This window comes from Liolophura sinensis, chromosome 6, assembly GCF_032854445.1.
Source record: "Liolophura sinensis isolate JHLJ2023 chromosome 6, CUHK_Ljap_v2, whole genome shotgun sequence".
Taxonomy (NCBI): domain Eukaryota; kingdom Metazoa; phylum Mollusca; class Polyplacophora; order Chitonida; family Chitonidae; genus Liolophura; species Liolophura sinensis.
The window spans coordinates 60,152,481-60,177,668 of record NC_088300.1 but is presented as its reverse complement, the minus strand read 5'-3'; the positions used below and the strand labels follow the sequence as shown (position 1 = coordinate 60,177,668).

Below are 25,188 nucleotides of genomic sequence, written 5' to 3'. Positions count from 1 at the left end.
GATTTTGTGGAAAAAAAAGACAGCGAACTGTTAGATTTTCCACTATTATAGTCTTCAGATTTCGATTATTTATTTATGTTAGATACTCAAGAATATTTCACTAACACTACTGCGGCCATCATTATGGTGGGAGGAAACGGGCCAAAGGGGGAAACAAACGAACATCCATAGGTTGCTAACAGACCTTCCCACGGCTGGAAAGGAAGCCAGCATAGGCTGGACTTAACTCAAAGCGAATGCATTGGTGAGAGGCTCCTGGCTGATTGCGCCGCGCTGGCGTACTAACAACCTCGGCCACCTCGGCCCAGATTTCTGAAAATGCTTTAGTGCTCAGTCATATGATAACGTCAACTTCTACCAGAAAAAAAAAAACAAACAAAAAAACAAAAAAAAAACCATTGCATAGGCTAATACATGGCCTATAATTTGTAACAACACAGTCAGCATTCATCATTAACATCACTGACAAGTTGATCTCGGTGAAGTCACTTGATATATTCGTTAACAATGAACAACACAGAAAAGTTGCAATTCTGAGAGTTTATTCTGTAGTGAATATGCAGCATGCCCTCCTCCAACATACACACACAAAAAGAGGGGACATGGGAGATAACCGCATCCCTCGAAATATTGTCAGTTTTGGTAGGAGCTGCTTCCCTTGAGTTGTCAATTGCTGAGCGGCATGTGTTTGTAAAAAGGGGAGTTACTTTAAGTTGTGTTTATGAAAAATTGGTGTCTTCACGCAGTCTGTGGTTGTTGAAATATTTAATGGGGGGAGGGGGGCGACATGTGATGTTTTTTTGTGACCGACGTTTGTTTAATGAGGTTCAGACGTAGTAAGTTTAAAGGTGAAGAAAACTTAAAAACATGACACCACAGGCTGAAAAGAGCACATTTTTTTCTATCCGGTGGTGCCTGCTGCATAATTTTGCGACTTTTCCTCGCCATACACGTAAAACCTGAAATTGGCAAAGCTGGCATAAATAGCTGAGTCCATCGCGTCCGCCATCGTTAACACCCTGTAATTTATGCTGGGTATGTGTTGCCTCTCAGCCAATCAGAGTCGTTAAAACTGCCGGCTTGTTCGTGTACACTCGGAACCTACGTTCAACATTCCGGATTCCCGATCGTCAAGCGGAAAACGAACTGTACTGTTTGCAACCCTCTGGGAAGAAGCGTTCTACCGGAAATGTGCGAACTGCACTTCGGCGGTTTCCGACAGCAATTCTCCTCCTAACACAGAAGACTTTAGAACTAGGCCTAGTTCTTAGGCAAAATGGAGTCGCCCACAGCGGATTTTGGCGCTGACTTTATTTATAATTTATCAACTTGTGGTACATATTAGAATTTTTTTATGGCATGCACATGCGAGGAAATACATACTCTTTTCAATGGTTTTGATTGATACTTAAATTTTCTTCTCATTTAAATATGCGACTGCATGCCAAAATGACCTCGGAATCAGTACGGGGAAAATATGAAGTCCTGCAAGCTTCCTAGTATAATTACATTTCGTGAAAAAAACTATGTAATTCAGAAATTAACAACTATAAGGCCTTAACAAATGTATATTTGCAAATACCCGTGTTCGGATACAGTATATATCGGGTGGACATAAAAAAAAAATGGGCCGTACTTTGATGCTGCATTGCTCCATTATCCTTTGTTCAATTTTTCAAGGTCATAGCTTGAGTAGTCTGTACACAGGGTTAAAATGAAAACATAGCCTCAAAAACGCACGTTCCGGTGACCACATTGCATCACCTGTCAGATGTCACGAGATACATGTCTCTTGAATAAATACTAATATATAAAATAACAGTAAATAATTCAACCAATAAATAAATCAATCAATTTTAAATCAATCGAATTAAAATCTTTATTGTACTTCAGGATGCTTGGGGGTAAGAAAATTTATTTTCTCATTATTTTTTTGTACATATACATATTTTTTGAACACATGTATACAGATTGGGAAGAATTCTGTTCGTGTTTGGTGATCACTGAATCATTTAGGCCTAAGTTGTATATGCTATTTGTGACAAGCTTTGTAAAGACAGTATCTCTTGACGTCTGTAAACAATTTTCATCATTCTTTACTAAATGTGTGTCTGATTACTAGTATGTAATCTACATTAGTTTCTTACTGAGCTGGACATTTCTCCAGTAGCTCAGGGGAGGCGGAGGCTGATCTGGCCAGCAGGTGTCTCCTGGGTCTATAGCTTCGGGGAATCCCCGCTTTTGCCATGAGTCATAATAGACACAAAAAATAAATAAATAAATAAAAGTTTAACTTAAACGGCGTGGGTGAAGAAAACGATCCTCCCAACGTTCCTGCATAGGAAAATGCCTGTTTTTGAATCGCTGTCAGCGATATTGTATCCGTTGGATTTGTATAATGTTCAGTTTCCCAGATTGTATAAGTATTTCTGCAAAGTTTTCGTGATGCTGTTTTGTACGAGGCCATACTGGTTGCTAGCGAAGTAGCAAAAAGTGACTTTTCCCCCAGTGCATTGGGCGACCATTTTGTTTTTGACAAAAAAAATGTCACGTGACCCCCTACTTCCGACCCGTTTTACAGAATGCATATTTAGGCTACAGGAATGCAGAATATGGGATTAAATGGATTTGCTAAATTATTTTTAGTGAATGGAGCACATAGTGATTTCATGCACTGAACAAATGTATAAGCTGAGCAAACGCACATAACTTGTCAGCAGCCGTTTATCGAAGGGTTTGTCATTCAAGGGGAGTAACTCGTGTATTTAATTGTCACAACAAACGGAAATACGCGCCTATTTTCTTTCAATTTTGCCGAGCTGAATCCAAAATAATTATGCCTTTAGCTTTTGCATCCCATTAACAAAATGTTTAAACATTATGAAATGATAAGTCGATAATGAGAATGATTAAAGAGATGATAACTATGGGCATTTTAAAACCTCTGTTTAAATTTTTTTCCAAAATTTCTAAATTAATTAATTTTAAAACATGCAAGCAGGATTAAAATGTTCTGTTGACACATCAAGCAAGATACTCCCTGAAGCTATCTTCCCAGTGGATATATTTCTGATAGGCTAATTTGCACCATCTTGCGTGCATTTGTTAAAATACAAAATCCAGGAAAGATAGTCTCGGTTACCACGGCAACCGACAATGTGAACAAGTTGTTGTTGGTCAGGTCTATCTTATATCATTACTACAAAGCTATTGGGCAAGTTTTATGCAAATTGCAGACGATTTTGTAAACTGGTCTAGACGACGGAATTGAGCTGTTGGAGTTTGTTTAGGGGTGGTATAGGTCTTTGCTTGCCTCCGTCATTACCTTGTCAACAGCCTCTCTCTGTAGCGTTTGTTATATTTATTTATTTATTTGTTTGATTGGCGTTTTACGCCGTACTCCAGAATATTTTACTTATATGACGGCGACCAGCATTATATGGTGAGAGGAAACCGGACAAAGCCTTTGGGGAACCCACGACCATCCGCAGGTTGCTGATAGACTTTCCCAATTAACTCTGGGGAGGAACCCAGCAAGAGCTGGACTTGAACTCACATGCAGTGACCGCATTGGTAAGAGGCTCGTGGTTCATTACGCCGCGCCGCGCCGCGCCGAGCCGGAACACTACTTGCGGAGGCCCGGCTTAGCCAGGTGCTTACACCAACTTCAATGTGTATGAGTACATCTATATTCGCATATGTCTACAACTTTTAAGTATAGGTCATGATATGTCATTTCAGTGCGGAAGCCCCGATGCTGTTACCCGCACTTCTATTTATGCAAAGCGTCTGAAATTAAACCTATATGTATGCTATCCTGTGCACATACCACCTTAGGCAAGAGCAGGAATCGCATGCTTTTGTTGACATAAAAGTGTGTCGGGCGTCACGTGGACCAAGAAGCCAATCAGATTAGAGGTGACACCTGTTCACGTGAGATGAGAAGGTGTGACGCAAGGCTCGAGCGAATGACAGCAGAACGAAAGTTTACGGGAAAGTCCACCTCAAATTACCGAAGTTTGTTCCCCTGAGGTAAGTAGATGACGAAATTTCAATAAAAAGAACTTTGTTTTGCGATGTCATCGCCACTAACACACTGCATTCTGGGCACTCACTAAGGGTTTGGTGGGTCACGGAAACTGAACATCCGACAATAAGCTGTGTTTGATCAGACACACTGAGGTGAAGAAATCTTGCTGCCGCCTACGCGCTGTGTCAGGTTGCACGACATGAACAACTCGACCTGATGTGTGTGTATGTGTTCTTTTTAATCTTATATGATTGTGTAAAATTAATATCTCCCTATTCAGTGGATATTGTCCATCATTGTTAACTTTGCAAAATTTACATGCATGAAAGTTCCATGCTGACAGTGAAATGATTGTAGGCCTACACAGTTCAAGTGATAATGATACACTTAAAAGAAAAGGCAACCCTGGACCAAATGGAAATGTGCATCAATGAAGGATCTTGCTTAAGGGTTAGATAGCATACCCATTCATTCTTGTGATGTTGCATAACAGTTAACCAAGATATTACTGTTCGAAGTAACAAAATCATTCGTATAGAGAAAATCAAAAGCGTCACAGTGTTACCAGTTTTAGCCAATGAAGTGAGAGTTATCTATAGCTTGAAAATGCACCTGTTTCAGAACAAAATGGTTAAGGTTGTTTGGGTCTGTTTCCAACTCTACTATGAAGCAAATATGATTATGTTATATGTTGTCTTTTAAGGCTGTACCTGTAATTGTATGTACAGGCTGTTTCACCCAACATACTCCGTCATAGCCTACTGTAGAAGGGGATAGGGGATGGTGCTAACATTGTTAAAATAAAAAACCAGCGCTGGGCCTTTCAAACTGCACACAGATGCTTTCATGTTTCCTGAATCAATTCTGATTGTTTGAAACATTGATAACGGAAGAAAAACGGTAGAATTTAGTGATCAAACATCAGAAAAAATCTGCTCCACTATGATCGAACCACTGTTGACCATGTGATGTCATGGCGATACATTTCCTGGAAGCCTGTGAGGCTTCTTTATGTGTACAACACAGACAACAGGAGACAATCACTATACTTTCACAGCCTATTTTGAGATTATTCTATGGCCCAGTGTTTCTTTGTGACAGCAGTAACACAATTAATGCAGGGTACTGTAAAGTTACATACTTGGCCTAAAAATGTCACAAATTGAGAAAATATCGACCACGTTTCTTCAAAAACACCCTTTGATTACGGTGGTCTCCATCACATAGTCGTATGGGTTTTGCTAATTTAGCCTTGCCTACTAAAATGAAAGTCCAAACGACCAGTCTTTATACCCTCTCAACAAATCCAAAAGAAGAAATTCAGGATTTTCACTGCCGACATGCAGAAGTTGTTGTGTTACTTGCTTTTTTGAAACAGCAGGCTGTGATGCATACTGTGGGGAGCCGCTGGCCTTTGCCCGACAATGGCCACTAGGTGACAGGGCGGCCCTCCAGCTTAGTCCAAACCTCGCCTACATGCCGTTGTGCACACATAACACCCCACATCATGCTGTATCTTGAAACCCATAACGGGAACTCAGGCAAAATTTAAATTGGCATTTCTATGTGTTGCCAATTACTGTTTCCGTTCAGTATAATTAGAGCCTTATTTATGTTTGCAGATGAATCTAAAGATTAGCTTGATAGTTATATATATTAAGCGGTTTTGAGCGTCAGATTGTTCTTGTCATTGCAACTCTCAATCAGCTGTAGCCAGTAGGCCTACCGCACATCTTAACAATAAAAATGTACGGTCTGTGGACTGTGAAACCACGGCAAATTCTCCATGGGTATTACCGTAAGTCCATGGATGTCTAAATCATGTCAGACAAACCAAACAGGAGCTCGTATGTGTCATCTACAGTGGCCGGTATGTGATTGAAAATAGGTCATTGTATCGCCCAGATGGTTTGATGTACACGTTTTTCCAGGACCTAATACAACTCCAATATCTTTAAAAATATTTGTTGTAAAACTCGTATATGATTTTCATGGTGCTAATTGAGAGGTGTACACGTAGAGGTAATTATAGGTTTAGTCATACGATAGCTCCAGGAAAAGCACACAGTGGGTAGGCCTAATGCATGGATTTGTCAGTGCTTTGCAGGGCTTTTCAATACATAATCCCGGCAGATCTTTACGGCATAACGTCACTCCACCAGGGCTCCATGGCTGATATGATAGGCAGATGGTCCAACTTTAACTTGTTTTAAGTGGAACTAGTTAAAATAATATTTTTTTAAATGCAGTTTAACAGGGTGTGCACAGTCCTTGAAACTCCTTGAAAGTGCTTGAAAAATACAATTTCATTTTCAAGTACTTGAAAGTCCTTAAAAAAGACAAATACTCCTGGAAACTCTTTGAAAATCTGTGTTTGTCCGGAACTTAAATATTGTCTGCTGACCGCCGAGTTTGTACATCGGGAGCTCGCCGATAATTTTCCCATAATCAGGGCTTCCGCTTGCACTCGCCATTGTCGTAAATTTAAAACCGTTTTTTGAAATAGCGATAAAATTTGAAAAAATGCGAATGTTTTTGGCGACAAATGTACTTACTTGAGAAAAAAACGTTATACAAACTCTACGATGAGAGTTTTCCGGGATTTTTAGCAGATTTTCACAACACAGTTTTATTACTTGTCATGGTTACTTAACAGAAATCTACAAAGGGTGTTCAGCATTGTCGCAAGTTGACTTACATTAAATAACGCTTGAAATCAAAGAATGAGAATCATGGCATTTTGGGGAATGCCTTTCATCGCCAATTGTAAAAAAAAAAAAAAAAATTGTCAAGGGAAATAAATCAGGGTAGCGTTACACCTGTAAATGAAGTTACCTCCCATGAAAAATGTAAACTTTTCCACTTAGTAAACTATTTTTTGGTTGGATCCGAAGTAAATTAAATGTTTCAGAAAATGTCCTTTTACATAAATGTGTACGCCGTCTGGTTTTCTCCTGTCAGACTGTGTTACACCAGTGTACTGATCATAATGTTGTATTTAAATAAACTGAATGTACAAATTAATTTCGTAACAAATTTTGCTGATTGAGGAAATTACATTTTACTAGGATCCTACAGATAGGTTGAAAAAAGGATTGATTTTTGTTTTCAAAAAACAAAAACATGCTGCCAAGCATTGGTCCATTATTTTGAAGGCAATTGTTCTAAATGTAAGGTTTGATAAACTCCAGATATAGCTGGAAGGGACAAAACTGATTCTAGCAGCTACACCAGTGCAGATAAAAACGAATTACAGAAGGAGACCTACAAGAGTCATGGCCACTAAGGAAGTATTGCTAAAGAAAAATAGTATTTACTGCAAACTCTGATAAGTGGCTAAAGTGACTGGCTAAAAAAGTGACTGAACCAGGGGAAGCCCTGCTTAATGATATCTGGCGTTGATTTTTTTGACTGAGCCAAGGCCGGGTCTAAGAATGTGTGGCATTACAGCAGTGAAGGGCAGATATTTCCTGCAAAAGCAAGCGCACTATTTAATATACATGCATGCAAATTAAAGCATCTATAATTCAGCCTTAAAATATAGCCTATAATTTGCACCATGGTATGGTTAAACTAACCTTGAGAATGACAAAAAACTCCTGGAAAACTTCTTGAATTTCATTTTCATATACCTGTACGAACCCTGTTTAATACTAACATGGCAAACATATTGTGTCTGGGGAACATTTGGTAAGAAAATGTAGGTGTTGGGGTTCTCCTTGATCGTTTTGTCAAACGTTCATACCATGCAGTAGTGGCTGCATGTTTTGTGCTCAGATATCACAGTGTAGACTGGCAGATATATAGTATATACTACTATAGTTTGTATATACTTTTGTCAGGTTAACAGAAACATCTGTAAGATTAAAGATTGACCTGATGTCTGTATAAGTCCAGTGACATTTGAGTCCTTTTTTCTCGTCAGAACATTCTCAAAAATTGGCATTGGCATTGGCATTGGAACAATTCTAATTTTTCATTATCATTATTATATTTCAGCATTCTGAAATTATAATTTTGCCTTTTGTGACCATCTCAGGCAAAAAAAAAAAAAAGAAGAAGAAATAATGAAATAATTAACAAAGGGTAAAATGGCAAGCAGGTTTTGATAGGAAACTAGGAATCTAGTGTAATTGGCCTTGATTGACAGTGGCATCTGGTGGCTTTGACTAATTGTTGTTTTAGCGAGTCAGCAATAGAAATATATACATCCTTATTGGGGTTAGTTAAAACGACACACCCATGAATCATTCATGTAATGCCATTCTTCATTCATATTGTTCCCGCTTTTTGAAATTCAAGCGACTTAGGGGAATTGAATCTCACACTTACATAATTATAAACAAGCATTTTCGTTGCCAAACTGCTATGCACTGAGACTGACGTTCAGTGCACAATTTGTACATTCCATAATATTAGATCAGAGTAGTCATGTGACAAGGAGGTAACACAGTACACTCGTTGACAGCTGATACACGATAATTCCTGTCATGTACGGGTGTGCATAGTTGTCAAGTTGACATATGTACCTTAATTCCAATGAAGGGATATACTGCAGGGTACAAATTTATACAGAGGATTTCATGATCTACTACTGGCAATTTGCTGCTGTATTTGAGTAGCGAATGTTGCTTTGTGCACAACCCATGTTTTCCATATGCTGGCATGTCTTCCATCTTCTCATTGAATGTCAGGACATCCACATGTACATGTATACACCATGTGACATTAATTACCATATACACCATGTGATGTTAATAACCATAGTAACAATTATTCATTTCAGAAAAAAAGACATGTCTTCCTTGGGCACCTAAATTAATCAGGGACCCATGCAATTGTGAATAATAATGAAACTTGCACCAAACCAATTTATTGGCCACATTTGGGTGATTGCTCAGAAAACATGTTGCAAACAGAACAATCTCAACAGCTGACAAAATTCCATGGCTCAGATAGAAGCGGCTAGCATCTTAAATGTATCAAAGAATTTTTTTTTTTTTGCTAGTTTAAGCACCATCTGTTATAAATTGTGTACAAACATTTGTCGTCTTTTCAAATTATGCAAGTTTCAGTTGAGTTGGACGGCATACAGGTTGCAGGGCGAGACAAAATCTGACACTTATTCATAGTTTCAAGAATCCACCTTATTAGCAAGGAGCTGCAAGTAATAAATTAAAATAACATGGAGCTAAATGGGTGAAATGCTGATTTTTTTTGCCATTTTCTAAAGTTTAATGCGCTACAGGGAACTGAATCTACATTGTATCATATTTGAAGTATAGATATTTCAGATTACTTTTACAGAAAGAATTTCACACCAAAAATCTTTTCAAGACATATGTCACCTGAGTTAAGCTGGCTTTGGTTTCACATTCAGTAATGACATGTGCCACATGGGTGGAAGCCAAGAAGTTTTAACAGCAAACATTCGACTGTGCAACTGGACACATTATCAAAACCCCCTGCTTACTGCTGCCGAGATCCTTCAAAAAGCGAGAGCAGGCGAATCTACAAATTCCCTGTCCAAGGTTGGGCTTGAACCCTCATCTTGTGTGCCCTAGAGACTGAGCAAGCTGCACTGTATTAAACCACTCGGCCACAGCCTTCTCCATAGTTTAAGATAAGATGCCGTTAAATTGTAATTGTCTGAAGTTACAAATATTCTAATACATATGAATGTAGTTGAATTTTTTTATGGTGTAACTTGACAAAACTGACCATTAGAGTTTGATGAAACAGTAAACTTTGAGTACTCTTCCACTGAACAGTACATACATAGCCCTTTGATCATGTCCTTGTTCATGACCAGGATCTAATTGTAACACATTTTAATTACAGCCGTGCCATGGGCCACCATCCAGATACTCTACACTTCCATGTGTGATGTCATCATCATTTTAGTCATCCACTTTAAATACACATGTAGCATTTTGTGAAAACAGGACTTTACACTGATAACTTACCGTAAGTATAAATGCACTCAAGTTCATGTATATTTGTAATTAATGTACATATAACATTATATACATAATGGTCTGTATTTATTTATTTCATTGAAGTTTTATGCCCTACTCAGAATATCGGTGTATACATTTTACATGTGGTGGAGCTTTTGATCCAAGTACATGCTTGCTCATTGTGTGTGTATATAGACAGTTTTGCTGGCTTCATCTGTGGACCGGCCATACTTGGGAAGGTCAGAAACATGTAGAAGGCTGTGAGTTTCCCACAGGCCTGATCTGCCTGGTTTACCTGCCACCAAAATACTGGTTTCCATTGTACAAGTGAAATATTCTTGAGTACGGTGTAAAGTGTACATGTATTTTGTTTTGCCTGTTGCTTGCTTGTACATGTACATGTATGTATAATGTTGTCATAAATTTTATATTTGTCAGGTTTCTTATTTTTGGCCTATTGAGTCATGTGTGACCTAAATGCTGTCTATCTGTATATCAGATATGGCACACACCCTAATTCCTCCACCTTTTCGGATATGAAAGAGTAACTTTCAGTGTAATTTGTACACATTTTTAAGTTGTTTTTTGGAAACTACATTGGTTGGATTGGGCAATTTCAAGGGTTTACAAAAAGTGTAATTTTATCAGTCTTACACAGAATAATGCCTTCGAAATATGCTTGAATAAACTTCTAGCAAAGATACGAAAAGTTTGAAGAATTACAGTATGTATACATTAAATGTGACATTGTGGCACCTTCATGGCACACTGTAGGTATCAGATGAGACACATGGCAACTGCCAGGGCTCCGTCAGGTGTGGTGCATTGCGACACATATGGCAAGACAAGAAGCATTCATGCAGCAAGCCTGTGACTACATTGTGAAGGTTGACATACTGGATTAATTAAGTCATGCTTGCTTAAGTAATTTGAACAGAATACAAAATAAAAAAGATGAAACAATTTCCTTTGAGAGCAGCAATGTGAGAAAGAATAGATTAAAGGACAAGTTCTGTTGCAATCCACTTCATGTTCATGCATACAGGATATTGTGTGTGAAATAATTTTGACTTACATATACCTAAATAATGTTACATTAAGTGATGAAAGAGCAACTAGGTCAGGGCTACAGCTTGACGTAGGTTATGCAGGTATTATTCACGCTGGTAGAACCTTTCTCTCTTGCAGCATGTATTTTTACAAAATACAGTTCAGATTTACCCCGGTGGATACCTTCCAACAGTTCAGTGAAAAGTATTTTATATAAAATTTTGTAGATGACTGAAAGTTTTTGGTTTTTCATTTTACTTGATTATGTGAGGTCTACTGATCATAAAAAAGGTGTTTCAAGGTTTGTTTGGAAGTTTTAGTACCAAAGGTTATATTTTCTGACCTTCACTTTATTTGCCTCCAAAAGTGCACTTCTTTCTAGATCTAATACAGTACACTTGAGATTTTCTGTTTTGTTAGCATGCTTTCAGAGGCAAGCTTGGTTGTGCATTTATTTGTTCAAACCCATTGATCACTAGGGCTAATTCCTGCGTTCTAATGTACTGTCTCACTGTAAGCAACCTTGCAATGATCCAGACAGGTCTTATACAAAGAGCATCACTTAAAACATAGGCCAGTGTAATTATCTGTCCCACATACTGATTTGAAATATAAATGTACATGTGCCATATATGGTACCAGTTCTTTTAATTGCTTTTAATTTGTTGAATTGCTAATAAGTAGACAGACATACATGTACATGTAAATCTACCAAATCAAGTCACGTTAAAATGATCCAATGAAGGCAATGTGCTCACATGTGTATATAACTAAAACAGTTTTTGCTGCTAATGTATTCCACCCATGACATTTAGACAGCCACAGAGGAAACTTGAGTATTCAATTAGGACATGTGTATGTACCCACTAGTAGACCTTGTTATTTTAGCTGGTACCTTGTCCAAATACAAACTTCCATGCCTGTAAATAAGGTCTGTAGTTTGTACATCCAGAATCTACTGGCTGTTGTAATGACATTTGTTTGGAATTTGGGATATGTGTACAGTGTGAGATGGACAGATTTTAAAATAACTCTATAACATGGCGATAACATGTCGCAGCATTCACCTGATAGAAATTGCATAAAATGCACAAAACACTGTGTTTTAAATGTGTATATACAGTTGCATATTGTTGACATGAATTGTTCACTGAAGTGTATAGTTTGAGCATTTATTTATTTATTTATTTAGTTTATTAATGCGGTTGTTATTTTATGGCTAGACAAAATGAAGCGCCAGAAGAATAACACTTTTACGTTCTATGCTTAGTACATGAACCTGACAAATTTCCTGACCTAAGGCTGCAGTCAATCCAGCGAGACCTAGCCAAGGTTATGTTGTTGACCTTGATCAGTAGTCAGGACCTGGTAGGTATTGGCCAGAACAGTATTAATTCTACAAGGTACTGAAACTCCCTTGAACACAGCTTGATAATCTTTATGGAGAAATGCATGCATGGACAGTTTCCTGTTTTTATGGCTAATTGCCGTACTTAGAAATCTACATGTATACACACATCTTAGAAGTGAAAAGGGGTCTCCGTGGCTCAGTTGGTTAGCGCGCTAGCGCAGCGTAATGACCCAGGAGTGTCTCACCAATGCGGTCGCTGTGAGTTCAAGTCCAGTTCATGCTGGCTTCCTCTCCGGCCGTACGTGAGAAGGTCTGCCAGCAACCTGCGGATGGTCGTGGGTTTCCCCCGGGCTGTGCCCGGTTTCCACCCACCATAATGCTGGCCGCCGTCGTATAAGTGAAATATTCTTGAGTACGGCGTAAAACACCAATCAAATAAATATAAGTGAAAATGTTTTGAGTAAGGTGTGAATTTAATAACAGTTGACTGAAAGTTAATAAGAAAAAAAAATCATGTATGAAAACACTAAATGAAATCAGATATCCTTCAAGTGTATGCCTAAATATGATGTTTACAATGATATACATGAAAGTACTTTTAGATTTGTTTTATGTAATCTTACATGTATTTCATACATTTGATAACAGATATGATAGTTTAATTGATCTACACTTTTTACATCAGAGAGCGTGGCATCAGTCAAGTGGTTAGAGGTGCTTACTTTTCGGTCTCTAGGACACATGTTGTGCAGGTTCAAACCTGGCCTTGGACAGGAAGTTTGCTGATTCTCCTGTCCTCACAGCTTGTGGGTCCTTGGTGACAATAATAGGTCAGCAATGCTTGTGTGGTCGTTTGCGGAGGAAAGTTTGTTGAAGAAAGGTGAAAGTTTTGTTTGATTCTTTCTGATTTTCATCAGTTTTCTTTTTTTTTTTTTTATTGGTATAGCGAGACCATATATAGAACACTTTACATGTACCTTGTTGTATATGAATATCCAGGCATCGGGTATAAATGGTTGTAGAGTTTACGACTCACATAGATCTCACATGTGTATGGTTAACCGTTTACCTTGTACCACCAGCTACCTGTACATGGTAAATGGGTCAACCCACAGGTAGAGTCTCTGAAGGGTTGATATACACTACCAGTATGTATTGAAGCTGTGTAGGTCATGACATACATACATACTTAACATTGAGTTTGGCCTGGTATATATACATGTAGCTCTGTCATTATGTATACAGGCTGGGCAGTGAATGTCCATTAAGTAAACTGTCAGTCTTGTAGACACATATGCAGCCTGTATTGAGATCCTTGCTCCCATTGGACATAGTGCCCATGTATAAGCTTGGGACGGGGTGACAAGATAGCTAGTGTTAACGGCAACTGTATGCCCATGATGACAAGGCTAATTTGCTAGAGCCCCATTGTTAAAGGTAGGCTTATTACTTTAAGTGTAAATAGACTACATCTGCTTGATTGAAGACATTATAGTACAACTTTTAGACAGACTTTTACAGTTTTACATGTATAGGCCCTTTAAAAATTGTCTTCTACTGCAGTTTTTGTTTTCTGTAGCCCTAGTTTACCTATTTAATGTTCTGTTTTAGTACCTAAAGCTACATCTCTGCAGTTGTTTGCCTAACCTAGTTGTGAATATAGCTCATGCACTGACCATAATTGAAGCCTGCCATGTTGGATGCACGAAATACAATCATTGTTGTGCACTGAGCTGATACAAAAGATTAACTGGTGGAAAATTGCTGTGAAGGTTTAGTGCTAAAGAAAAAGTGCTACTTGTGTACTTCAGCAGTAATAACAGCTGAAATGAGACGTTTCTGTATTATATATAGACGCGCAATTTACATCTCAACTATTAAAGCAAAAAAAAAGAAATGCATGATGGTAGTATAGATGCATATAATATGGTCCACTTAAGCCAAGCATACTGTTAAGAAAAACTGAAGGAAAAAACTAATACTACAACACATGCATTGAATGTAATTTGTTTACATTGAACAGAGAAAAGAACAATTTTATATTTTAAGGACCAACTTTCTTAATATCAAAAACTTATGCTATTAAACGATGAAGTTTCTTTGAAGTGGGATAATCTTACAGCAATCAGATAACATATCAGTTATTGGGATTGTTTCACTGCACTGTGATACATAGAGTCATATCAGCCTTTTTGTTTTTATCAGCTGGGTCTAAAGTGCATATATTTCATTTGGCTTCTTCAGTCATCACTTCAAGATATTGCTCAAGTATATACAGGTATAGTGGCGCATATAGAATTTTATAGAATGTAGGTGGTGATTATATGAATTGGATTTCTGAAAGTTAAAAAGTACTTCATTGTTGTAAATTTCTTAAGTTCCTAAAGCTGCCTTTTGTGAACAGGTTAATAGGGGCTGTGTTGGTCATTGTCTTGTTTGGCAATTAAAGCATGGCATCGTCATGTCCTCAATACACAGGTGATCACTGCCTGGCGGTTAAGTAACACTGACACAAATTTGCACAAGACATATTTGCATATTGGGCAGACCGTGAGAGCTGAAAGCTATGAGGCTTGTCAGGTATCTGCATGGCAAAGGACATTAATTAAATGTACAGTTACATGTATAAACTTCATGCACCACTGTTATATAAGTGAAAGTTGTTTTATACAACATTTATAAATACATACAAATGCATTAATTCGTATGCAGCCAGATTGTGTTTGTTCAGTTTAAAAGACTATATAATGTTCATTTACATAGATTTTTTTGTGATTGTCCATTTGTCATGTACATGTATATGTAAGTACTCTACTCTATGCTTCATATACTGAATTTTATAATTATGAAAAACACAAATTCATTTGCCCTTGGAAGTCACAGTCCAAAATCCTTGCTTCATTGGGCGATAAGCATTTTTCAATGGTAAAAGTTGTAACTATATACAGTATGAAGATAGGAGACTTTTACCTCAAATGACCTGCCAACTAAGGGAAAGAAAGACCACATGCAAATCAGCTACATCAAAGTCTCCCAGGCATTTTGATATAATGTAGATAACAGAAACCGTGTTTATGATAACCCAGTACTGTCATGGATGTGTATGCATATCATACACAATGTAGGCCACAAGAGGAGGACAGCCATGACTTGGCTTGCATCTGAATACATATTGTTAGATTAAACAAACCAAAAACTTTTGCATGTGTAAGTTTACATTAGCAATAAGCAGTAAAAATATAAATAATGTCCATGGAACACGTGCAAAGAATTGTTTATTAAGTCAAGTAACCGTAAATGATAAAAAATATTCTGTTTAGATTGGTTACTGTATAAGCTTTTTGTGCATGATATTGCTATTAAGTCAATTGCTCCAAAGAATGTTAGGAAACTTTGTCGAGTATTTGGCGTACAGTGTTTTACACCAGGTTGATGTATTTGATTTGTGAATTTTTTTTTAAATCAACTATTCGGTTGTACTGTGAAACACATTTCACTTGTGTGGCAGATGTTAAGCTTATGGGTGGAGTGAACTGGTCACCCTCTGCTGGGATATACTGACAAGTTTACAGTATTTATTAAATCTCACAAGTGAACCAGGAGGAAAGAATTGAATTTGAGCATGTGGAAAATGTGTATTTTCCTGACCAATGTAGGCTTCACAATGATTACAGACATGTACAGTGTCATGCCTGTAATCTGATTACTGGTTGCAATACTGTGTACTATTTTATGGCTTTTTTCTCTGAAAATGCCATTATGGACACCCTGATTTCATTGTACCTATAGAGTGAGGCATGCTCTCCATTTCCAAACAGGTTACATTGTAGGCTTTATCAAAGACAGCATATTGCATGATTTTTTGCGCTGTGCCTGAAATAAATTCCGGCTTATCATCCATTTTTACATTGATACCTGTACCTTAAATGACCTAAAATTTCACCTTTCAAGATGCATTTTTAGAGGCAAATAAATGTCACAAGATAATATTTTGGGGGCTGAAACGCACAGTTGTCCATTAGAGTATCGTCCCATTTTCTAAACAAACCTCAAAATATCCTTCTAAAATCAATAGAACTCGCAGAATCTAGAAAAATGGGCAAGTTAGTCTTGGGTGAAATTTATGATCATTTACAGTCTTAATCCTCATGTTCATGAATAAAGCTTTTCCTGTTTATACCTGAAAGCTTTATGAGTATTTAGGTGATAAAGTTGTGTTTGCTTCTGTCATCAGACTGATGTTGTGGACTGACCCTCTGTTACCATGGTTTTGACATCAGACAGCGCCAATCTGGTGCCAAGCCCAGAATCTTCTGCCACACCATTATTACCTCCATGCCGCATTTGTGAGGAGAAGGCTTCAGGCCTTCACTATGGGGTGAACACATGCGAGGCATGTAAGGTAGGTGTATGTTGGGAAGGCTGAATTCCTTGGTACAGATATTTACTGCCATATGCTAGGAATAAAACCAGTGTGTCTATTAATTAATCATATGATAGTGTCAATATTCCCTGCCTTGTATCTGAAATATAAATGTATAGTGAAAATAGTGTTTTTAATTTAATACTGGCCACACTGTACTAGTGTAAGTGAGAATTGACCTTTTTTTATCAGCAACACACGTGTACAAAACACAAAACCAGTTTAATATCATTTGATATTTCCATTTCATGATGCATTTGAAAACAGAAATTTGATCATTCTCTGGAGTATGATGTCAAATGTGAAATATATTTCTGGTGACTTGGAAGATAAAAAAACATACATCATTTTTTTCTGCAATGAAATTTGCATTTTCATATGAATTTATGTGTTTATGATGAAACCATTTTGTTTCAACAGGGCTTTTTCAGAAGAAGTTTGAACAGGAAAGTGCCGTACCGATGCTCAGGCAGCAAAACCTGTAATATAGGACCTGGCAAAAGAAATAGTTGTGCTTACTGTAGGTTTCAAAAATGTCTGGATTGTGGTATGTCCAAAGATGGTGAGTTTGTGTTTTCTTTCTGTTGTGGTGAGCTTGTATTTAGACTGACATTTCACACCTTTTTGTTCATTTGATTTATTTAAATGGCGATAAACACCATGCTCCAGAACAGTTCAGTACATGACAACAGTCCATGTTATGTGTGGCGGAATTGCTGTGCCTATTTCCATGGTTACTTATCCATGTTATGATAATAATGGTAACACAGGGTAACAATGGGTATGATAATAATGGTAATACATGGTAACAATGGGTGTGATAATAATGGTAACACATGGTGACAGTGGGTATGATAATAATGGTAACACGTGGTAACAATGGGTATGATAATAATGGTAACACGTGGTAACAATGGGTATGATAATAATGGTAACACACGCTGACAGTGAGTATGATAATAATGGTAATACATGGTAACAATGGGTGTGATAATAATGCTAACATACGGTGACAGTGGGTATGATAATGGTAATACATGGTGACAGTGGGTATGATAATAATGGTAACACATGGTGACAGTGGGTATGATAATAATGGTAACACATGGTAACAATGGGTATGATAATAATGGTAACACACAGTGACAGTGGGTATGATAATAATGGTAACACATGGTAACAATGGGTATGATGGTAACACGGTGACAGTGGGTATGATAATAATGGTAACACACGGTGACAGTGGGTATGATAATAATGGTAACATTGGGTATGATAATAATGGTAACAATGGGTATGATAATAATGGTAACACACGGTAACAGTGGGTTTGATAATAATGGTAACAGATGGTAACAATGGGTATGATAATAATGGTAACACACGGTAACAATGGGTATGATAATAATGGTAACACATGGTAACAATGGGTATGATAATGGTAACACGGTGACCGTGGCTATGATAATAATGGTAACAATGGGTATGATAATAATGGTAACACATGGTAACAATGGGTATGATAACAATGGTAACACGGTGACAGTGGGTATGATAATGGTAACAATGGGTATGATAATAATGGTAACACCATTGATCTTTCAAATCATGTAAAATTCCTTTAATATCCAGCCATTAAGACCGGGCGATACACACACGAGAAAAGAACCCGCGACATAGAGGAAGTAAAGAGGCTGATGGGAAAGGAGGACAAAGAACCTATGTGTATAGACACGCCCATGTCTGACTCTCCGTGTTGTAAGTCCATTGTCAGAGAGGAAGACATTGAGGTGGAGAGTATTGTGGAGCTAGTGGTGAAGGCCAGTACACAGTTTGATATCCATGCCAAGCTCGTGGAGTCCAAGGAGGATTTATTCCTCAAACAACAAGAATATTATGTGAGTAATTGTGTGAATTAAATGCCGTTAACTGGTTTTGGTTGGGGTTTCTTGTGCATGTGTGTGTTAAGGGGGGGGGAGAGGAGACGATTTTACTCTGTTCAACCTTGATATACATAATACATAATCATAATAATCTAATACAGGGGCTCCATTTAGATGGAGGCGTTAGCACATCAACATGGCAAAATGACCCAGGAGCCTCTTACCAATGTTTTTGCTTTGAGTTCAAGACCAATGCTTGCTGGCTTCCTCTCCGGCCGTACAGAGGAAGGTCTCCCAACAACCTGTGGTTTCGCGAATTTCTCCCAAACTGTGCCTGGTTTCCTTCCACCATAATACTGGCTGCAGTCGTATATGTTAAATATTCTTGAGTACGGCGTAAAACACCAGTCAAATAAATATTACTTTAAAGGAGAAGAAAACATAAAAATGATGCCAAAATCAGATGAAAGAGTGTCAAAAGCTTTTTGCAAATATGATTGTTAATATTTTTGGGGAATTTTTTTCCCAGAGAAAATGGTATTTGAAACTATTTTTGTATGGTGGGTTTTGGGACCAACTTTTGGTATTTATTGTTGTTGCTTAATAATGTTCTAACTAAGGATGTGATGCTTATGTAATAAATTTATTTGAATGTAAATTTGTAGCGTATATTAAAACATATGCATTTAAGCTAAATTTTGATAATATTTATGAACATATTAAAAATATAAGTATGATCCAAATCGAGGTTTAATACATGGGTTAGCTGAAAAGAACAAATTCTAGTGCAATAATATTTGTTAAACCTGTCTCACATCCTCACTGATGACATTATTAAACAAAGGCTATAAATACCAAAAGATGGTCCCAAATACCCACCGTACAAAAATTATTTTCAAGCGCCTTTTTCTCCTTAAGGAAAAATCGGAAAAAATATTGAAGGCCACATTTAGGAATAACACTTTTCAATACCATTTAGGAATAACTTTTCACACTCTTTCATCTGAACTTTGATCACAGAGTAACACAAGACATATGTTTATTACCATTCTTGAACAGGGAATTTTAAGGTTTCTAAATGTTCTCAGAACCTTAATACCACCTCCCTGAGACTTGCATTTCACAGTGTGGGAACAGTTCACCATTAACTCACCATATGTCTGTTGATTACTTTGCCCCACCCCCCAAATACTGAACGCGATATAATTTGAAGCCCGTTAAATTATATGTGCCTTGACCTAGGCTAAATTGTGAGGAGGATATATTTTCATGTAAATTACAAGGCAGGTAAAATGCCAACATGTTGGCTACGGGGTGGGTGGGTGGGGGGGGGGGGGGACTTCAGTAGACTTTTTGGTGAAACCACACACAGTTTCAGACATAGATTTTTTCTTAAAAACATGTTTACATCAGCTGTCAGATTCAACTGCGTGCATGTGGTGCATGCTTCAACAATGAGATGGCTACACGCACCATCATAATTTCACATGCATTTGTGCATTCAGAAATTTGCACCCCAAGTAGTGTGTGTCTATTTCCCAGATGTCTACTCTATACAGTCTGAAAGTGTTGACATTGGGCACTTTTGAATTCTGAAACTGGTGTTATAAGCATGTAGTAAAGCTCTTATACAAAGACAAAATTGAAACTGTAAAAGTTTATACTGTAAAAGAATTATTAAGATGTTTTCTCATTGGTCATTTAGCAAATACTGTCCTTACTGTATGAATGATGTTAATGGAGAACAGTCTGCTGGAAAGTATGGTATTAAGTAAGAGTTGTCTCCCTTTAATTTTACCTGACCCTATTGACATGTTGATAAACTTCTGACTGTTCATGTTCACAGGAACATTATAAACTGAAGGGTCAGATATTTGGCACACTGAACACTTTATCAAAGCAAGAATACCGAGCATTTTACGAAGCAACAGGGATTGATCTTGATGACAGACGGCAGATGGTGAAAGGGTTGACAGTGGTCATGGAACAAGGCATCATGAGATATATACAGTTTGCCAAGGCCATTCCCGAGTTTGAGACCCTGACACTGGATGACCAGGCCTCCCTTATCAAAAGTAAGATCATTCCGGCAATCCTGGTAAAAACTGCTTGTAAGATCATTTAGCTCACTGGTATGAGATACACACAGTTTTTACATTGTGAGACAAAATTGCGAACATAGATTTAATTTCCAAGACTAACACAACACCAGGCACTTCACAATTCTCTCCACTCAGAGCTGAAACCAAAATCATGAAGAGCTGGATTTTAACATGCTTCCATTTCTGTCAAGATTATAATAGTTGCAGTAAGCCAGGGCTGAGGGTCAAGAAGTGTTTGCTTATATGACAGTGGTGAGCTATATGGTTGGAGAAGTGTCGAAAGTAAACTGCCAGTCTTACCAAGGTATCTGACAATCCTTAAGATCAATCCACTTGGACACTTAAGGTGAAACAGCAAGAACTGGATTTGTACACACGCCGTCTTTAGCCAGTGGCAGAATAGTTGCTGTGAGCCGGCTTTAAGCCATCTGCGCCAGGGACAAATGTAAGATGTAAAGATGAGATCTTACAGAAGTTATATCTGCATACTGCTCAGACTGTTCATCAAAGTTTTGAATGGAAAACCTGTGAGCCATTTTAAAGGAAAAGACCTCTAAAAATTGAAGTAGGCATCACTAAATAAACCACATAAAACCATGCATAAATATGTTTTCATTTATTCGTTTACATTTTTGTGAAGAGAATTAAAGGCGTTCAAAAATTTGCATTATAAGATGGGCTTTATGGACTATACTATCAGAGGTTGGGAACTCTTGAAGTAACAGGAACCTTTTCCAACTCTGAATGTCGTAGTAACTCTTTTTACCCATGAGTAAAAGATTACTGAAATAATGTTAAAAAAAAATTCCCTCCTTGTGGTGAACATCAGGAAAAATGGTGATGTGACGTCAGAGTTCCTAGATACTGTCAGTATAGCTCATAAAGCCCCCCATAGAATTGAAATATTTGAATGCCTTTCAATACTCTTCAAAAATCTTTAAAAAAAAATTTAAAAAAAGCAAATGAAAGTATTTTTACACATAGTTTTCAGTTGTCTGTATGATGAAACTTACGTCATGTTTTAGCTTTTTATTACTTTAAGTGCTTTGTCAAGGAACACACATATTGTATAGTTTTCTGCCTTGTAAAATCAGCCTGCATAATTTCCCATGTGTGATATTGATGTGTTGTAGGTTCCCGGTTTGAGTACTGGTTCTTGTGTACGTACAGGTGGATGAACTCTGACCTCCAGGTTGGCATCTCTCCCACGGGCCAGTGTTACCATGTACAGGAGATCGCCCGTGTCTGGGAGATAGACTTTGTCACAGAGGTGTTTGCCATGTCAAAACGATTTCAGAACCTGAAACTCTCCCTGGAGGAAACATCATTACTTAAGGCTATTGTCATCACATTTACTGGTGAGATCAAAGTAAAGTTTTAGTGGGTGTTTAATTATGCTATATGGTTTTATTATGATCCATATCTATAACTTCACAAAAAACTCCTCTAATTGGTCTTCTCAGGTGGATGAATCAATCAGAAACAAGTAAAAACAAGTGACTCTTGAAAAATGCTTATATAGTATTTATCATATATTGTGAAGTGTATTGCAAATAATCTTAGTTGTTAATTTTCCAAGTCACAAAAATGGTGCACAAATTTCTCTGTTGTTCACTATATATATGTATATAAAAGGATAATTTGAACAATAGAGAAATTTGTGCAGCATTTTTGTGAGAGAACAATGAATATGATCATTAATGACAGTCATGAAGAGTAAAATTAATGAGGGTGTTCACTGTTTTAGACCGATGTACCTTGGGGAATGACAAACAGGTGGAGGAAATCCAGTGGAAATTAGTGCTGTGTTTGAAACACTATGTAGAGAAGGTACACCCGGAGGAGAAGCTGAGGTTTGCTCGTATCATCGACCGCATCACAGCTCTGAGGGACTTGACTGAGTGGAACTATAAGCTGGCAAACAGTCTCAAAATGGAGTGGCCAGAAATTCAGGGATCACCTCTGTTGTATGAAATCCTGACCTTGTAATGACAGGTGCAGAGAGAGAATCAGAGATAGGTCAGAAATACAAGGAGCACCTTTCTTGTTAGAAATGCTGACATTTGTAGTTATGGGTCTGTATAGTGAATCCAAGATCAGGGATCACTTCATTTGTACAAGATCCTGACCTTGTAATACTGGGTCTGGAAAGTGAATCGGACAGTGGCCAGAAATGCAGGGATCACCTCACTTGTCCAAAATCCAGACCTTGTAGTGATTGGTCTGGAGGGTGAATCGAACAGTGGCCAGAAATACGGGGATCACTTGTCGTGTATCGAATCCTGGCCTTGTATGTCCAGGGCTGCGAAGTGAATCAGAGATGTTTAAATGTACGCCAATTTGACAGCTACAGAACCAGTTTAAAATGTGCTTGATTGGCTAAGACCCAGTTCTGACCCTGCTCAAAGGAAAGCTCAACATGGGCATGACAATTGTTATCGGTGACTGACATCTGTGTGAACGAGAACCAGATGTGAATGTAATTGTTGGGAACAAGAAAGCGAATGTTCTTGTGCTGACGAAATGGATATTATTACAGGGTTTTTTACACTACATGGTGCCTTTTGAGAAAAAAGCCGTTAAAATATATTTTCACAACATGTATGTATACATGTACAGATGTAGATGACAGCTGTGTGTAGATTCAATTGTCGTAGGTACTGGAACATATCTATACATATATGCACACACATGTATTCCCAGAGCTGTGATTTTATGTATTTTCTGTGTGTATTTGGCGAGTGATGTTAGTATGATGAACCAGGTAAACAGTGACAATCACTCACCAAATACAAAGTAATGACAGCTGAAATTGCAAGACTTCAGAAGCCTGGTGAAGTGATGTATGTGTATTGTGGCTGGCTTGGAATGGTGCTCTATAGTATGTGTGATTATTTGCTTATTCACTGCAAAGGAGTTTGTCCAGAAGTATTCCAACACAAGGCAGGTTCTGAACTAGGTGTGAACCGCAATGATGTCCAATATTATGATTCTGCACGACAGACGAAAGAACTGCCCTGAACTGAACTTCAGGGTAAAATGTAGGGGTGGTCCAGTGCTGGTCTGGACATGCTGTTACAAACCTGGTCTGCACATGCTGTTACAAACCTGTGCTGAATATGCTGTTGCAGGCCTGTGCTGGATATGCTGTTGTAGGCCTTGCTGGATATGCTGTTGCAGGCCTGTGCTGGATATGCTGTTGCAGGCCTGTGCTGGACACGCTGATGCAGGCCTGTGCTGGACACGCTGATGCAGGCCTGTGCTGGACACGCTGATGCAGGCCTGTGCTGGACACACTGATGCAGGCCTGTGCTGGATATGCTGTTGCAGGCCTGTGCTGAATATGCTGTTGCAGGCTTGTGCTGGACACACTGATGCAGGCCTGTGCTGGATATGCTGTTGCAGGCCTGTGCTGGGCACGCTGATGCAGGCCTGTGTTGGATATGCTGTGTCAAACCTGTGTTGGATATGCTGTGTCAAGCCTGTGTTGGATATGCTGTTTCAGGCGTAAGCTGGATATGCTGTCACTTACCTGTGCTAGAGATGCTGTTGCAGCCGGTGCTGGATACGATGTCATATGCCAATGGAAAAATGATGGGCTGTGGGTTGAGAGTTGATTACATATTATTCCTGAATCCATAAATTCCCTCCATTATTTTCACTTTTTTCATGATTGGAAAAAGCTGATTAGAGGAAGACCTGTCTACAGTAAATGTACATGTATATCATATTCTTGTATTCTATGTTATAATGATCAAGTAGGTAAATCCATCATATATGTATCACATTGTAATTGTATGCTTGATTGGCTAAGACCCAATCAACATTACATGTGAACATGTGGCAATTTGACTAGGCCTAATTTGACTAGGACCAGATTTCATATACTGGTATCCCTGTTTTTATGAAGTTTTCCAACTATGTATTAGGTTGTACAAGCAGATCTACTCATCATGGCTGTCGGTGTAAATGGTGTGTTTGCTTAGATTTGTTTGTTGTGGGTTGGGGATTCAGTAAGAGTTGAAGTAACAATGACTGTCAGGGGAAATAACTCTCAGAGACTGGGTAGAAGCCACTCCAGCCAGGCCATATCCAAAGTAATTGACAATTATACATGTACCAAACACGTGTACAAGTTTACATGTACTTCAGAATCAAATCTGGCAATGGCCAGGCTTGTTAGACCAATCAGTGACCTGTGTCAGTAAGTGACAGCATTGACAGAAAAGTACATGTAGCTTAGAAATTTGTCTGATGCAGTGTGCATGACTGGCTGTTCAAGAAAATGTGATTTTTTTTTATACCATACTGTATTCTGTTGCTATAATCAGCTGTAAAATCATAGTATCTTAAAATCATTGCATCTTCAAAGTGCTAAACATACATGTG

The 25,188-nt window shown here is 38.1% G+C and overlaps 1 protein-coding gene across 2 annotated transcripts; it reads left to right on the top strand.

The window, feature by feature from the left end:
* Positions 1–4,129: 4,129 nt before the first annotated feature.
* Positions 4,130–23,954, top strand: LOC135468317 (retinoic acid receptor alpha-B-like). 2 transcript variants are annotated; one of them, XM_064746502.1, is made up of 7 exons: positions 4,130–4,254; positions 16,626–16,793; positions 17,235–17,376; positions 18,447–18,712; positions 20,544–20,772; positions 21,933–22,157; positions 22,547–23,954. In XM_064746502.1, exons 2-7 carry the CDS (start codon positions 16,656–16,658, stop codon positions 22,786–22,788), a joined length of 1,242 nt encoding a protein of 413 aa, XP_064602572.1. In that variant the 5' UTR covers positions 4,130–4,254; positions 16,626–16,655; the 3' UTR covers positions 22,789–23,954. The 2 variants fall into 2 exon arrangements, with proteins under 2 accessions (XP_064602572.1, XP_064602571.1); XM_064746501.1 differs by lacking the exon at positions 4,130–4,254 and adding an exon at positions 9,932–9,997.
* Positions 23,955–25,188: the final 1,234 nt, after the last annotated feature.

What these genes read in the sequence shown, in the direction of transcription:
- LOC135468317 (XM_064746502.1), top strand. Translation starts at nt 16,656, where the DNA reads ATGGTTTTGACATCAGACAGCGCCAATCTGGTGCCAAGCCCAGAATCT. An exon ending in ACACATGCGAGGCATGTAAG is followed by an intron (nt 16,794 to 17,234) that starts GTAGGTGTATGT and finishes TTGTTTCAACAG; the next exon opens with GGCTTTTTCAGAAGAAGTTT. An exon ending in TCAAACAACAAGAATATTAT is followed by an intron (nt 18,713 to 20,543) that starts GTGAGTAATTGT and finishes TCATGTTCACAG; the next exon opens with GAACATTATAAACTGAAGGG.